General features: G+C 40.1%; 1 protein-coding gene across 8 annotated transcripts in view; it reads right to left on the reverse strand.

Annotated features, from left to right (window-relative positions):
• SGSM2 (small G protein signaling modulator 2) overlaps positions 1–17,280 on the reverse strand; it is a 66,763-nt gene that overhangs the window by 16,614 nt on the left and 32,869 nt on the right. For 4 of the 8 annotated variants that reach the window (XM_062592554.1, XM_062592556.1, XM_062592551.1 and 1 more), the window contains exons 4-12: positions 14,109–14,270; positions 11,065–11,132; positions 10,400–10,545; positions 9,820–9,954; positions 8,483–8,607; positions 7,227–7,294; positions 5,176–5,339; positions 4,381–4,510; positions 2,782–2,916 (exon numbers count right to left, since the gene is read on the reverse strand). In XM_062592554.1, the coding sequence (XP_062448538.1) occupies positions 2,782–2,916; positions 4,381–4,510; positions 5,176–5,339; positions 7,227–7,294; positions 8,483–8,607; positions 9,820–9,954; positions 10,400–10,545; positions 11,065–11,132; positions 14,109–14,270 (1,133 nt within the window). The remainder of the gene's footprint in view (positions 1–2,781; positions 2,917–4,380; positions 4,511–5,175; positions 5,340–7,226; positions 7,295–8,482; positions 8,608–9,819; positions 9,955–10,399; positions 10,546–11,064; positions 11,133–14,108; positions 14,271–17,280) is intronic. The other 4 variants (XM_062592552.1, XM_062592553.1, XM_062592558.1 and 1 more) reach the window with 4 other exon arrangements.

Below are 17,280 nucleotides of genomic sequence, written 5' to 3' on the forward strand. Positions count from 1 at the left end.
AGTGCAGCTTCCTGAGTTATGTCTGCTTCATCTAATCTATTTGCTTTTTAACTTGTTTCAGTAAGGCACCTCTCAAAAATCACCAGTTGTCTTTAGAAAGCTTGGCTTCAACTCTTCACTTTTCACAGCTGGCATTTGAGCTTTTGGGTTTTTGTTTTATAATAAATAACTGGCCTTTCAGCTCACCCATGATTAAAATTAAGGCAAATGCCATAATACTAGATGCCACTAAATTAACATTTGTAAGGAAAATCCAGTCCCCTGGGCCGTGCTTTTAAAACATACATAAGTTGGGCGGTAGGGGCAAATCCAAACCATCTCATGCATTTTAAATCAAGGTAGCATAAAGCATTTTAGTAGTGCTTATTAGAAAGTGGGCATAGATGAGGAAGGAGTAGAGTAAGAACAGTTGTTAACAGAAAAAAGCACAGGCTCATGCGGAAGCAGTCATGTGTATTTCACTTCACAAAACAAAGTGCGATGCAAAAATGCTCTTCACCTTAATTCTTCAGGAAGGAGCTGAATGACCCAGTATTTATTACAGCTTCTTGTTTGGTTCAGATAAAAACCATCGGACAAACATTTTTAGATCATTATTTTTGCCTCCCCTCTACAGACAAGAAAAGTGGGTTTTTCAGTTTTGTTTAGGTTTTTCTTTTTAAAGAAACAAGGAAAGAACCCCACAGAACCTAAAGATTCAGATGAAAGGTACCTGAATTAGTGAAGAATTAGAGTGAACAGCATCTTTTATTTAATTGTAGTGGTGTTATCTGTAACTTTAGCTACATGCAAAAGTCAGGCATGTTGCAAAATGTAAAAGCAAATGGCTAGCAAACCTGCTACAACAGTGTTGTCATTATTTAAAAGGGATGCCGCTGACAGAAAACAGCCAATCACCAACAAGAATCATTACTCAAATAGCAGACATAATCCTATATACTGTTACCTTAAGAAAAAAAGAAAGTCAGATTTCTGACAGCTGGTATAGCAGGATGATTTAATATTTTCATTACCTGACTAAAGACTAAATTGTGTTCATTATGTTTTAGATTACAGCATTAGCCTCATACTTGTATATGTGGCAGTGTCAGACCTCCTCCTTTTCTGTTACCATCCATATGAGAAATGATTGCTTAAGACATATAAGAACTTCCTGAAATAGTACCTTTTTTCACAAGAAATACTGCATTTCCAAATTTCCTCCCATCCATACCTTGCAAGAACTCTTTATTAACTTGGGCTGGGCTTTATCAGTAGTTAGGGGTTACTACACTGGGATAAGCATGTGGGCAATTTATGAGAAATGAGAAGGATTTCTCCGAACAGGTTCATATCCTGTCTAAACAGAACTTAAGCACTAAACAGATGCAGGGCAACTTTTCTCTCCTACAGCCAGTTTCACCAGACAAGAGATAATATCCATTTGGAACTAAACTCCTTATTGTTGTATTTCAAGGTATGAGAGTGTCTTATCTTGATTCCAGATATATTATGCTTTTGCAAATTTGAGATGTTAGGGAACAGAAGCACCAGAAAAAACATGTTCCCGCTAAAGCAATGAATCAAAAATACAGACAAACCAACTTGTAAGCAGTAGCTCTCCTCTCTATTTCCTCTGCAGATGTCCAACTCCAGACAGCTACTTTACAGTCTGTTGGTATACAGAGAAGCTCCTGATCCTGCTGCTACACTCCAGTTATCAGGAGGAGGCAGAGGCTGTTCTTTTGACTTTAACAGGAGTACGCCAGATCTGTCACATTCACTCAAAAGATATCAAGGCTGTTGGTATGGAAACTGTGCAGTAACTGGTAAGCCTGGAGGAGGGAAGGATTTCAGCTGAAGTAGTGGATGGGCCTGGACATTCCCTTGCTGTCTTCTAATTAACTGCAAGTCTTAGAATACTAGCTATCTGTGAGAGTTTTGCCCTGCTGAGTGGATTATTTTATACACCATTCAACTTCGTCTTTTGAGAAAGGAAGGACTTAACAGTCTCCAGAACTACACTGTTAGATCCTGAATGCTTGCTAGTAATCCACTTCTTGAGAGGTGCAATTTAATGTATCAGTTATGAATTGCTTTAGGAAAAGAATGAGATGACAGATTTTTAGGGAATAGAGAATCTTGCAGCTAATCATCACAACCCACCTAGCCTATGTACAAGAGGTAGAATGAAAGTACCTGACCACAAAAGACATTGATTTCTGTACCATCTTCTCTGCACTCTGCTAGTCCATTGTGGAGTTATCCAGGGTGTGGAAGTATGTATACTTGCACCATCCCAGGGCTCAAATTATATTCACTACACTTCTGTCCTCCCTATTCTGTCTGCATAGGCATACTCCATTCCTGATCTTGCCCAGCACATTGTACTATTACTGCTGTAACAATATGCCTCTGACCTTTTCTGATACATGGCTGCTCTTTCCAGTCTGTTACAATGTACACATAACTCATGGAGGAAGAATACAAAGGCCTGTTACAGTCCCTCACTCTCCTTTGTGAATATGCTCTAGAATCCACCTTTTATGAAGATGGGGACAGGAAGTGTCTGGAAGGAGAGAAGGTTTGTTCAGCAGCACACACACTCAAGGGAAGGTGTTGCTATTTCCACTTTCCATGGATTGCAAGCATATTCCCAGCCTCTCTACACATTCCACTACGTCTTTTGATCTCAAGGTGGAAGTGAAATGTTTTTGCCCAGAATAATGCCAACACTGTTGTATGCTTTAGTGGAACGAGCTGCAATAGAGCTCTGGGACACAGGGGGAGGAGGATAAAAACCTTTCATCCTATTAGGAGCTGTGAGGTTCCGAGAGCAGATCATTGATAGCATTGCGTGTAGCTTATCTTCCTCCTCCTCATCATCGTCAACAGAGGCAGAGCGGCTGGCAGCTAAGTGGTGGTAGTTAATAGTTACTGCTCAAAGAAAATAGTGAAAGAGGAGCATAAGAAGAGAGAACTTGGTTCTGTGGGAAAGCTCAAAAGGACACGTTCAGCAAAGACAAAAGGAGTTGAATCCTGCCCTCTTCTTGAGGGCACAAGCTCCTGTGCAAGCGGGTAGGAAAGATGAGTTTCTTACAGAAAAACATGCTCCACCAAACACAGGCTAGCTTTTGACTGTGCATGGGCTGTGTTCCCAGTGCACAAACGTCACATCATGGCAATGGAGAAAGGTACCAGTGCCAGCCTGCACTAGGTGAGTATGCTTTTTAGCAAAACTCAGTGGGAATTCATGGCTGCAACTAGCTTCCCTCCTTCACCATGCTCAAATCAATGCTGTGGTCTCTTTTCTACTCTGATACCTGTGCCAGGTGCATCTGAGCAGGAAACAGTCTGGTCCCCAACTCTGTCTGGCACTGCAAACATGCATGGTACACGTCTATCTCTAAGGAAGCACAAGGCAGAAGCCAGCTATGTCTTGCACTCAGCAGGCAGGTCTGTGCTGAGTGCGCCCACAGAATCTGCGGTCCCCTTGACTTAGGCAAATGGCAAACATGCTTTGGCGGGGTGCGTGTGTCTGTCTGCGTGCAGGTGCGCGTGAGCACGAAAACTTACCTGTACAAACTCAGAAGCCCTAATAAAGCATGGCCACCAATGTGGTTCAATCCCTGGGGTAAGGAGGGTTTAGCTGAGATTTCTGCTCTTTCAGCTGTATTAAATCCCAATAGGAACAGTAAAGCCAAATCCCCTGTAAAATTTAGGGCTTGATTTGGCTGGTAAATTCTTACTTGCTTATTTGCCAAGGGGAATAAAACTGAACATGCTGTTTGAGAACTAGCTCAAATGCCTTCTTGCATGTAAGGAATTTAGATTCACTGATGACATGAGGTGGTTTGGTACTTGGGAATTCATTTAGTTGCCTGGGAAGGGCTTTATTTATCCATTGTTAAGTTCTTGCTTCCAAGCCAAGAAAACTCAGCTCAGAGAGTTCTCAGGGTACTTTAATGGTCCAGTTCATGGGTTTTTTTGTTTGTTTTTTTCTAATAGCAACATTATGAGCAAGCAGCATGGCCAATAAAAACCATCCTCACTTGTGAGCAAAACTGCTCTTGGCTAGTCAAACACAATCTTTTTGCTTTTAGTCTCAGTTTGCAAGCCCAGGGGAGTATTTTAAAAAATTCCTCTGCGAAACACAGAGTAAATGTAAATTAAGATTCCCCCCTCCACTCCATTTTCACTAATATAATGAAAGTTTAACTGCATTAAGGAAAAATATAGTAAGCTATACCTGTTGATCACAGTTATCCAACAATGAAATTCTGTGGTAGATTTTTTTCTACAAAAACCTGGCTCGTCTGCTATCTTCAGTTATTTCCCAGGATATTACTTCAAGGTTTTCTTAGTTGTTTTTTAACAAAGCCGAACAACAAAAGCACTTACTGTTATCATGCTTGTGTCCTGGATAGATAATTCTGAACACATAGTCTGTAGCACTGTCTTCAACTGGCACTTCTTCTAGGTCCACTGATTTGTTGCTGTTTCGTTTTCGAAGCTTTGGAAATACTTTACCCTACAAAAAATAACAATCCCACACATTTAGCTACCAAAGAATAACAGAAATAGAGCAGAACAAACTAAGGGCTTTAGACCTTTTGCATCTTAAAGCCTTAAAACTTTACTTTCTATGCTGGGAGAGGATAAGGGGGGAAATCAGCACTACAACAGCAAGCTAGCACATCCAATAGCATCAGATATGCATGGTGGTTTGGTGTACTTAGTACAATTTTTCTGTGTACTTGAAGGACAACTTTTTCATGTAATCTACGGGAATTTGGCACCAGCTCCTTTAGTAACCCAAGTCTCTGCTAACATGTATGACACAGTCCATTTGAGGCTCAATTCCTATCCTTTGGGTGTGTATTTTGATAAAATAGGAGATTCCAGTTTATAGCTCAATGCATCAATAAGACTACAAACAATTTTAATGGACTATCTTTAAAACAATCAAGTTGGACTAAATAGAGTTATTTTTTCTTCCACCTTGATTTCCAGCTGCTTTATAGTAGTTCTAACATGCTCTACGTAACCCTGCTGAGCAGGGAGGTTGGACTAGATGATCTCCAGAGGTCCCTTCCAACCTTACTGATTCTATGATTCTTCTGTGTGGCAAAACACTGTTCCACACGGACATTAAGATCAGCCTTACCCCAAGCAGCTCATCAGAAAAGGCAGTACCTTGCCCTGTTGTGACCAGAGTGGTGGTTCCAGCTGTCCACGAGGCAGAAGGCCATTTTCCAGACAGGAAAGGAATGCAAGAAGGTGACCTCCTTGTGGGAAGTGCAGTGGAGGTCTCTGAGTTCCATCCTGACTCACCAAGACTAATGTCCCTCTGCTTTCTGCTGCAAAGGAGGACAAGGGGAGTCCATACCATTACATCAGAATGTCTATTTGTTGCTTTTACCTCCTAAATTAAGTTTTATTTATGATTGCCTCTAAGCAGATAAAAAAAAATGTTACAAATCACAGGATAATCTAGGGATGACCTCAGTCCTTTCGTTTTAAAATAGCTCAGATAGGAACAAACCATGACAGGTCTCATGTAGTAACATTTAAAGTGATTACAAACATTAATATAATAAGCAATAAAGGAGGAAGTACACTGTATCTCTGGCATCTGACACAAGTTGATAGAAGACACACAATTTAGAATAAAACCTAACCTAATGGATATAGCTAGAGGAAATCAGCTTTATTCTTTTAAGAATCAACAGGTCACATTCCCTGTTGTAAATTCTTTTCATCCACCTTCAGGGTCACTAGAAAATAAACACAAATAAGGAAACCCACTGTGGACTCTGAATGTACTTTTAAGGATAATAATCTGCATCTTTAGGGTAATTTTCAAAATCACATAAGTGAATTAGGTTCTTAATTGCTTTTTCCATAACTGAATGAATAAGAACATAACTCACCAGAGTGTTTTTGAAAGTTTTACCAGTAATCTTTACACCCTTCTGCTATCTACACTTATCCAAGTAAAGGGGAGATCTTTCAAAAGCAAGACGTGTTCCATAGCGTGGTTGGGTCAATTCCAGTCTGGCAGCAAGGGTCTGCAGCAAGCTCACCAAGTGTCTGTCGTCTTGAGCAAACAACAGAAATCATGTTGTGTGCATGTCTGGCACCTGTTTCTGAAACAGCCTTCTCAAATGAAGTACAGCAAAGGCTGTCACATCTGCCATCTAACTCCCCTTTCTTTAAGGAACTGTCGGAAAGCAGAATGGTGACATATCTGTCCAGTCAGGGAAATTTTGGACAGACACAAAGTGTCCTGGTTAAGCAGATCCAAGTGAGCAGATGGACCTGAACTAATGTTGCAGTTGTCATCCTCTGCCAGCTAGGAATCTAGGTTTTAATACTCATGCCCACCTGTTTCTGCTGGCACAGTAAAACTAGTTAATAGAAGTCACTGAGAGAAGAAGAGAGATCTTCTTCAGAGATTTTGGTGGCTCTCCCACATATATATTTTAAAGCAAGATGTATAGACTGTCTTTTAAAACAGGTTCTTAGTTCAAAATGTCCTTTAGTCCAACTGGGGCCATTCTGTAATTCAGATCTGACTCCAGATAAAATTTCTAAATGTTTGCTGTCTTTGCTCCGTGATTTTGATTTAAGTAAGGCCTGTGGTGAGAAAAGCAGTGGGAGAGATGTTTTGTTCCAGATCCCTCTCCCTACATTAAGCAGAATGGGCTAGTCAGAACTCAGAGGTCAGAGGCCTGTTTTTTCAGAGTTCCTGAGCATCTACAATTTACATCAAATGAGCAGGGCAAGAGTCTGCTGTAATAGCGGGCAACTCAGTTTCTTTCTACAGGTTGATGATACCACTGTAGACAAGGTCAACAGGCCTCGTTTTTTTTTCCTTTTTCTCTCTTTACGTAGTGGTAATTTGATGGAGGCTTATAGTTATAAATCTAAGCTTCTACATTTGATACCTGCTTTCTGACAGTCCCAGAAGTGCTGTTTTGCATAGATGCTTCAGAATAAAACAAAGCCAAGCACAGGGCTGCACTGAACATAGAAAGCAAAAGACAACTGGAGCAGCTTTATGCAGAGAAGTTCTTACTAGGTCTTTCAGTGAAGACATCTGAAGAAGAAAAATACTCTGCTTCCTTTGCAATAAACCCCTAACAGACACCATATAAAACAGTAGCAGCATCAGCAGCATTAACATTCATCTGGCAAAAATGGGGTCTTGGGTGCACCTCCACAAGAAGAAGGTCTATACTTACGTTGTTGATGGCAGTGAATGCAGACAATCTGGCTGAGTGGCACTATTAATGCGTAGTCCCAATAAACACTAATAGAGAAGGAAAAAAGTGCAGGAGACATTTCCTTCCACATTCAGGAGCACTTGTGAATCCAACCACCCAGTAAAAAGACTCTGCTAAGTTATTAACTGCTTATTAAATTTGGACAATTAACAGAAATGAATAGTGAGGAAAAAGGCAAAGGAACTAGTTTTCCACAGTGAACAGAGTTGGCACCAGACTTTTTATAATCTCTTTCTCTCTCCTATTCCTCTATTCCCTTCTCCCTTCCCCCTCCCCCCCCATCCAGGTTACATCCATGTTCTGTCTAAGACTAAAATGCCTAGGGCACAGAATTTGTGATGGCCTTGTAGCTGGGATTCAGGACAGCCAGGTTCAGTTTTGTCTTCTACATGTGATTTATGGACAACAGCATGTAAATCCATTGAGGCCCAAGCTTAGACCTATGATATACTGGAAAGAGCTTTCAACTCTTCTGAGAACAACCTTGATTGGATTTATCTCTAAATCCAAGGGAATAAGGCTTCAATAGAAGTTTTATAAAAAAACACAGATAAGCTTTAAGAAAAGGACTAGGGATGGAGCAGTTTTTTAAGGCTGAAGGATGCATTGCCTGAGGAGAGGTTACACCTGCCTAGTACAAGGCTTTACCTGCCTTTCCACTGAAGTAGAATGCTAAATTAGATGAATAACTGATGTGAGAGAGAATGACATAGTAGGGATCACTTTTTGAGATTGAAATTATCCATGCTTGTGAAGTTATTTGTGATATAATTTGGCGGGGGAGGTGGGTGTCAGTGGGAATACTCCAACCCTAAGTGATTTTTGAAAAGTTCATTAGACTGTTACCATGTTACTTAATCTCATGTTTTATCACAGTAGCTAGGATTCAGTGGTCCCCTGCAGCATCCCAATTCATTCCCCTCAATTCCAATGATTATGTATTTAAATTCCATTGACAGCTTGCATTTGGGTCTTGGCTATGCACACATTTCTTTACTATTCTGTCATTTTAACACAAAATGCATTACAGGACCTGGGAAAGTCACTTCATCCATGGTAAAACAGGAACAGAATCTGAACTGCCTGACACCAACTTCTACATTATTCAGTAGCCCTTCAGTTAAATCAGTCTTGTTACACTTGCATCATATTGCCAAGGATACAAGAAATAACACTGAAAATGCTTCTCATCTTTTCCCAAAAGGAATGGCTACCTTTTCTCCAGCTCAGAATCTCCAAGGGTTCCATTCATCAGTTGATTTGGAGTCCATTTTAATGTCAAACTCTCTGCTGACTGATGAAGGGAGAGATACCCAGGAATTGCCTCCAAGTCATCTTTCTGTTTACAGAACCAACACACAGAAAGCCAAGTTGACTCAAATGCACACACATCCTCTTTTCTTTCCCTCCTCTTGATATCAGCCCTCTGTTGATCTAGTTCCAAGATCTTACTTCCAGGTCCCTTAATGCTGCACACTCTGTCAGCCCAATAGGTTTGGCTTTAATCAGTATATGCCAGTCTTCCTATTTTTATTTGGTCCAACCATATTTTGATTTCCCAGTCCTTTGCACCTCCATCAACTGTGCCTTTAAGTCATGCAAGAAACCTGTTTTCAAATGAATGCAGCTAACAGGATTTAGCATGACATATCAATAAGATTGGCCACTGAAGTTTGTTCACATAACTAGACTGAAGTAAAAGCCTTCTTTAGAGACAAATTGAGTAACTGAAATAAAAAACTACCAACCTTGTTCTCAGTAGATGTTACATTAAGATCTTTAAATCTTTTTGGCAGTGAAGATGAAGCCTTATTCACAAATTTAGGAAACAAGGTTATATCCAATCACATATACAACAACAGTGAAAGGCAGGGAAAACTTGGTCCACCCTGTACATCACTGCCTACCCTGTTCTGCTAATAGCCAGATGACACAAGTTTCTGAGAGTATCAATTCAGTTCCCTTCAGGATTATAAGATGCCCTCCTACCAGACAGGATGCAACTGTAGACTTCCACAAACAGACAGAAAGTGTGTTTTTGTAACTTATTTTTTCTAAGACTTACAGGAAGCATATGAGCAAGGTCTCAAAGGGCAGAGGGGGCAACTACAATCATCATGTTCCAGCCTCCCTATGCCCCAAAAGTTCCAGAGCAGTGCATTTTCCAGGAACTGCTGAGGGAAACCTTATCACTAGAAACACTGCTATTTAATATATCTATTAGAAGGAGATGAAAAAAATACAGTACAGTCACTGGGTTTATGAAATATGTCAGTATTTTCAGTATACATTCAGTATGTCCATCCCTATCTATAGGTTCACTCCACAGTTCACACTGGGTGGGCAGTAAAAACATTCATCCCATCTTAATCATTCATCCCATCTTAATCTACCTCAGGATTCTGAAGTCAAGTGGAAAGGTAACACAGTCCTGAGGATGAGACATTTAGCCAGGTCTTGATAAATCTAAATTATATTCTTATATCACTGTCTTCTCAAATCACAGTCAGGCAGCAGCTGTGTATATTGACATAACACTCAGTGTACTTACCGGTTGGACCAAGACATTATTTTTTCCATACAAGAGGTGCGTTCGGGAATTCTGGTGTAAAGACTCCACATATTCTCTTGCTGAAGCAGCAAAGCGATCCTCTGATGTGCTCCCACTTGAGTGTCGTTTCCGAATCTAGCATACACACATATACACAAAAGCAGTCACTTTCAAGGCAGATCAGGTAGGTCTAGAATGACTGTACCAATAGGCCAAAATACAGGAATAGTTTCACTTAGACCTATCTCCATAATAGACCTTCTTTCTGGAGCCAAGAAACCTTACAGAGAAATGACTTGGGCTCTTTTTTACCTCTGGCTGAGGCAGCTCATAATTTCTTGTGAACTACCTAGTCAATGCACAAGTGTCAAAAGACACAGAATTTAGTCCTGAATCTCAATCTTTTCTAAATAGAGATAAAGGGGATATCTGGGTCTAAATGGACTTCTAATCTGTGCCAAGGACACGTTACAGAAGAGAAAATAAAGGACGTTCTAAATTCAGATCTCCTCCCTGCAGGACTGTTTCTGTTGTCAGTCTGTGCCTGTAACTAAGAAATAGCTACACAGCAAATACCTACTCCCAGGGCTGGGCGCTTTGAAGGAGAGTCTTGGCGGCCATGAACTCCATGAATCCGGTGTCGCTGAACAAGTTCATCTGCTGAAGGGTCTGTCCAGTAGTGATCAGTTGTTTTTAGCTTGGTATATTCCAGTGCACATGGTCCAACTAAGAAAACAGTCCAGGAGTGAAACCTTGCAAGTCTGTTCACAAACATATTTACTCCTATCCTGCAGGCCAAGTACTGAAAGTGAGATATTCTTCTCAAGCCAGGTGAACATTAATGGTCACTGAAGTGATCATTCCACAATAAAGAGAATAAATTAGAACATATCAGGTCCTATTATCTAGGACTGTATAATAATATTGCTAGAGAATACAATACCGTCACATTGCAATACTACCAGTTCCAACCTGTAGCTGTACAATATTACAGCTAGCAAGCGTTCTGTAAAAAACATTTACATTCTATTCTCTGATCTAACCAGTAATTAGTAATAAAAACAAATCACTGGTCTCCACTTGTCTTGTAAGACCCTCCAGAATCTCCGGTATTGCCCTGTTATACATGGTCAAACCATATGGTACAGAGCTAAAAGTCGCTTTTCATAACACTGTCCTACCACAAAACATTTCAAGAAATAATTTCTTCAGCATAACAAGAAGTGTTATGCTGCAAGAACTTACCTAAGAGGGAAGCAAGTATTGGGCCACAAACAGGATCTGCCAGTAAAGCTTCTTTTTCATAATATTTACTAGGAATAAAAGATTAAGAACCCAGTTAATGACACTAGCTGTTATTTTTAAAAGCTTTTATAGTAGCATGAGTACCTTCTCTTCAAAAATATCACATTACCACTTATCAGAAAGTATGACAAAAGAAGACAGAAGAGGTAAGGATAGAGAAGCTATACACGCTGCTTTCTCTATTAACCTGATAACTATTCCTTCAGTGCTTACTGCTGTCAACTGTGTAAGCACGAGGTAAGCATGACTACTGAAGTCATATTCCAGGTCAGGCTTGGAACATAATAAAAACTGAGGCCAAATGCTCATTTCAAGAGCAAATTCAGACAATATTAAAAGGAAGATTTAAGAGTTTAAGGGCTTAAGAATTTTACCAAGGCTGAAATTCATATCTAGGCTGTATATCTGTAGTGCTGTGTACAAGCTGAAGCAGAATGTATTTTCCAAGCTTGGTTTTAATTAGAGTTCTAATACAGTACAAATTCCAGCAATAGAATTTAGCTGTAATCATCAAACACACTTTCTCACAAACAATATAATAAAACTGGGCATGTAAACCACCAAAGATGAGACCAAAGAGATCCAAACCCCCCGTATTTCCTGAATTTGATAGACAGAGAAAAAGCAGTTGATAAGATTACCCAGAAATCACCAATACATGCATCTCTTCTAAAAGTATTCTCTAATGGAGCTTGCCTAGCCCATGTACTGATCCCCAAAGAAGAAATGTTGTGCTGGGTTCGCATGGAAAGTAAGAAGTCCTTAATCATTTTTGTGGCCCTTCACCACTAGTTCAACAAACCTACAATCCAGACTTCTATACTTAATAAAATGACCAACTCCTCTACTTTTGATCCATATTTTGCCGCTGATCAACTGTGCCATCTTGGGCAGATCATTTTATCTTAGTATGTTCATTCTGTCTCATCTGTTTTTGACACTGAACTCTTCAGAGGCAGGAGCTTGCCTTTTGCTAAATGTGTTTACCCACTATATTTGATTTGGGGCTTTGGACACTAATGCAATATGGAGACAAATAATAAATCTCTGCAAGCAATTTTGCCAGTTTTCCACAGAGACCAAGAGATCCACACATTTTTAAACATCTCTTCCATTTGTGAGGAATATTCTTGAAACACTGTCAAGAACAATGAAATACTACAAATAATAGCTCTCATTATGATCTCAAAGCTTTCCCATCACAGCAGGCAAAGCTGACTTATAAAAACCACAGAGCTAAAAATCAAACACTCAAATTTCTTACTGTCATTATCCTCTTCTGTCTCTCCCGCTAGATGGGGCTCAAACTCTAAACCATCTTCTCTTCATAAAGAACAGAAGGGCTGAAAGACTTTATATATGAGCATTGAAGCATTAATGTCACAGAGATGCATGAGAACAAGCAATTTGAAGAGGTACATTTTAGTCTGTGGAAGTCAGGTTCTCAAAATCAGACAACTACAATTAAGGACTTGGCCCTAAATCATTTGCATGGATGGAAAAGCCAGGGAAATGAACATCTACAATACATAGTAATAAAGGCATAGTAATTCATAGTAATGAAAACACAGTAGTTGAGATCTAACTCTCCTGTCACATCTCCAGCTGAATTATGTGGAAAAAGAAATTCAAAAAACTTGGTATCCATGTATGAGCAAATATAGTGATACACTGGGCTGAAATGCCTTCATTAACTTTATCTATGGGACACAGCCAGCCTTCTCACTGTCTCTTCTACACACAGCTCTTTAAACAAGTTGGGGCTAGAGGAATAGTTCTCTTTGAACACCACAAAGACCTTTCTTCCATTCTCTTTTTTCATAGCAAGAAAGATCATGAAAATAAAGCTAATGACAAGAAAAACAATATGGCAAACTTAGAAAATACTGTAGAATAAGCTCATCTGCCTGAGTTCTCTTCCCTGTTCAGGCCTATGGGCTTTGCACAGACAAAATGCGTCCCCTAGTGCAGAACAACTTCTAAGAGGAGAACCACTTGCAGCACTGGATGTAAGCTGCAATGTCAGTGTTAGGTAAAAAAGTAATTTTCTGTGACCAGTCCAAACCAAACTTCAGGATTTCTACCTTTCCCTTCTTACAAGAAATTGTCCCCAGTACATTCCCTAATTCTTCTTTATCACTTATGGGAAGGTGGAAAGGCACAAGGGTAGTTAAGAAGAACCTCTTGGGAAAACAATACTAATGCTGGACAGTAGGAAGTGATGACAGAATAGAGAGGACTTCTTCTCCTCTTAGAGAGAGACCCTGTGGATTATATGCATAAATCACTGAAGCTCTTCTCTGGTCTTGCAAGGAAAGAATCACTTTACACAAAGCTTTATCTTCTAAAAAGGAAACAGGATTCAAAGAACCTTTCTGCATAACCTGAGGTTTATAGCCTTAGCTCTTCCTGTTTTAACCTCTTTTTCCTCTCTTTTCGGCTACGAGGAGGGCCTTCTTTCCTGACATGCTGTAGTTCCAAAGAATTGTTTTCAAGTGAATGTAAGTGAATTAAGTACTCATGATCTATTAAAAGACTAAGTTTCTGATGTCTATGTCCCATTAGAATGTAGGTACCTAATATCTACTGAACCTAAGTGGAATTAAATGCCTAAGTAAGTGTAAAGGTTCAGGGCTTCACATGCTCCTGAATGTATTACATGTTACTGAAGCATTGTTCAGTATTTTGCCTACTTCAGAAAAAATAAGAAAAGGCTTTAATAAACTGCAAGGTAATTTTTCCTTTTTAGCTGATTTCTAGAAAGCAGTATGGCTGTTAACACTAAGTCTGAAACACTCTCAATGATTCAAAACAGATGTACAATTTTTTGTTGTTGTTGTTTTGTAAATGACTGTCTGTTTCTCCTCTTAGCAGGTCTATTCAGTACTACTTAAGTTTGCAGACAACTTTTGATGAAACTCCTTGTTGCAGAAACCTGAACACATTGGTCCAACAATTCTTTGTGCTCTTGGCTCTTTCCTTACCTGCAGTTATCAACAATATACTGCATAATTTTGTCGAGTACTTTCTCAATCAAGGCTGTTCGAACCCATATGTGTTTGATAGCCTGAGGCGTCAGGGCAGGCGTTTTGCTTGTGGTTGATCCCTGCCTCTTGAGGGATTCTTGCCCATTTGGCTGATTTTTCCTGCAAAAGGAGATAAAGTGAAAGTTGTCAGAGGTCAGACTCTCTTCTCACAGGAACCACTCCAGTGAAAGACTGTGTGGAGAGGTGTTAAAATACACAACATGTATCTGACAAAAGTATATCTGCATACTAGCTATCTATTTTACACGCTGTAGCACTCAATACCACCGGGACATTTGCGTTTAGTCCATCATCAGAGATTTGCTGAAAATCATTGCTCTAACTAATGATTTAGAATGGCTCAGCTCCAGGTTATGAATCAAGTACATCTGTAAAGACCATCTAATTCGCAGACAGATGCTATCCATCTCAAAAGCAAGCAAACAAATAAAAGAACAGGCATATATTAGGTATCTCAGGTTATGTGGTCACCTACTAAGGTGGCCAAAAATATCTTGTCACTTTTAGAACTTTAGAAAAACAACAACATTTGAGCTCCTCCCAAACTCCCATCTACTACAGACTGAAATGAACTGGCAAAAAAATCTATCTCAGATCATGTGCCCCCAAAATAAAAACACAGGAAAATGCAGTCTTCTGCAAAGACAGAAAGTAAGTTCTGCTGCAGGAGCTGAAATTTGCTTCTCATTAAACAAAGCTTCACACTTAGCTGGGAAATCTGCAGGGAAGATAGTGAGAAGATTCTCATCTCCCAGCTTTCTTACGCATCTTTGAGCTGAAGCTAGCCACAGTCTCAGGAGGAACACAGCTACTCCAGCATGAGATATTTCCACTGAGACCAGAAGCATGGAGTAGAATTTGAAATTTTGGCAGAGCTGTTCCAGGAAGCTCCTGTTATAAGGCTATCCTTGAGCACAAGCCCATATCTTGATTCTCTCTATAAAGCACCATATATATCTATAGCACATTCTGCGCTAGCACCTAGCAGTGAAATCCTATCTCCTACCATCTACAGGATGAAAGCAAGACAGCTAAGAGACAAGCAGTATCAAGCAGAGAAACTAGAACTATAGTAATTGAGCATCCAAAGCCAGCTAGGGGCTTGCTTACAGCCAAGACCCCCTGCCTGTTTCTACAGTGTAAGTCAGCATAGTAATAGGCCTACTTCAGAAATGAGGAGCTTAACATTGCCTTTTAGTGAAAAGATGGTAAGCTGGCTATAAAAATCAGAATTACTTGCTAAGTTTGGCTGTAAACAAGAATGCAGGGACTGTACAGCATGATGGTCTCTGAACTGAGTGGGAAGTTGTCATTCCTTCCTTTGGAGTTATCTGCTGCCAATAAATCTACTTGACCCCAGTGAGTCCAATGAAATCTGTTCATGAGAGCTTCTCTTCCCTGCCAACACCAGTGAAATGGGTAAGGCATCTTCTCAGTGTCCTGGGTCCTGCCATGGGGAACATCCACCTCTCATCCATTGGATACTGGTAGTCAAAATACATTTTCATACAGACAGCAAACTCCCTTCACTTCTTTAGTGGCACTGTGTGTCATGGTACCGCTCATGACACATTCATTGCTTTGCAGACAATTATCGGCTTTCTTGACCTAGACATTTGTACACTACTAACATGGTCACTGCCAGCCACCAAGTCAGTACTAGCCTGGATTCAATCATGAATCAAAAAAAAAAAAAAAAAAAAAAAGCATTCAATTATGAATCAAAAAAAATCACTCTAGAAATTGTTGATCTAAGAAAAAAAAATGTTATCCAGTTACAAGCCAAATTACTGACTGTCACTGATGAGATAATTAATGATCTGAATAGATTTGGAACCAGGGATTGATTTTTGGAGTAGAATGTGCTGTCTAGAGCTTTCTGGTTTCTAAAAGATGACCACAAAAAGGAAAATGCATTTGTGCTCTGCTTTGCTTTTTCCTGCTGCCTAGCAAAGGAGCTGAAATGTGAGCTTGTGTTCCCTTCCTCCCTCCCTGCTAGTCTGGCCTGCAGCATTAGTTATAGAAGACAAGATGACAACACTGTCACATATAGAATACCTAACATACAGCAACAAGTTACAAATGCACAATTTGAAAAGCTGGTACCAGTTACACACAGCCTATGGTAAAAGCACTGGTGGGCACTGCCCCGCATGCTCTCCTCCGACAGTGCACATAACTGTGGCATATCGCATGGTGAAATTGTGCCAGGCCAGCCTCAGCCTGTAACAGTGTCTTCTGATGGGTCCATACTCCTGCATCAGGTAATGAAATACAGGTGCAGAGGAAAGGCACACTACAGAGCTGAGCTGGGAGAGCTCACTACTTTTAAACGACACTGCGGATTTGCTTTGCCTCTCTATTTCACTGTGTGGGGCTGGCAGTGAAAAATCGATCTTCTTAGTCTCTTTCCCAGCAAATTTTCTTCTTAAAATAGCAGAAAAGAAAGTTCAGTTTTGTTGTAACGAGAAGAGTAATCCTGACTCTCTAACAAACTAATCTACTGCAGAAAATCCATGCTCTCAAATGATCCTGTTCTTTGACAACACTCAGGTCCCCTGTCACAAAAGGATTCGATCGCAAGGACAAATACAATTGTTGGGCACAGTCTTGACTGTATTTCTTCTCTGCATTTACACAGTCTCTAGACTTCCATTAGGCCATGACAGATACCCGCAAGGCAACACACACATGCAGCGATAATCCCAGGTCAAAAAACACACATGACAACACTGACATCAGGGGAATTCAAATGTGTTTAATTGTATCCTAAACAGAGGCTTTCTTATGCCACAGCCTCAGGAATATTTAGACTGCTGCAGGGATTTTGTCTGATTTTATACATTCAATGACACAAGCCTGCCCCAAAGTATTTCCTAACAGACTCTCTTTGCTTTGCCCACTTTCTACAGCACTTAAAATTTGTGGTTGGTAATAGCTGAGAAATACACAACATTTCCCCAAGGGAAATCAGAGAATTTAAGTTCATTTACTCTGCTTTGTTAGAGCCGAAGGTCTCTGATGTTTAGAATAGGGTTCAGGTGGGCTCTTAATTGAGGGGCAAAGCTGGTGAATTTTCAGCAGAAAGCATCCTTCTTCACAATATTTA

This window comes from Rhea pennata, chromosome 20, assembly GCF_028389875.1.
Source record: "Rhea pennata isolate bPtePen1 chromosome 20, bPtePen1.pri, whole genome shotgun sequence".
Lineage (NCBI taxonomy): Eukaryota > Metazoa > Chordata > Aves > Rheiformes > Rheidae > Rhea > Rhea pennata.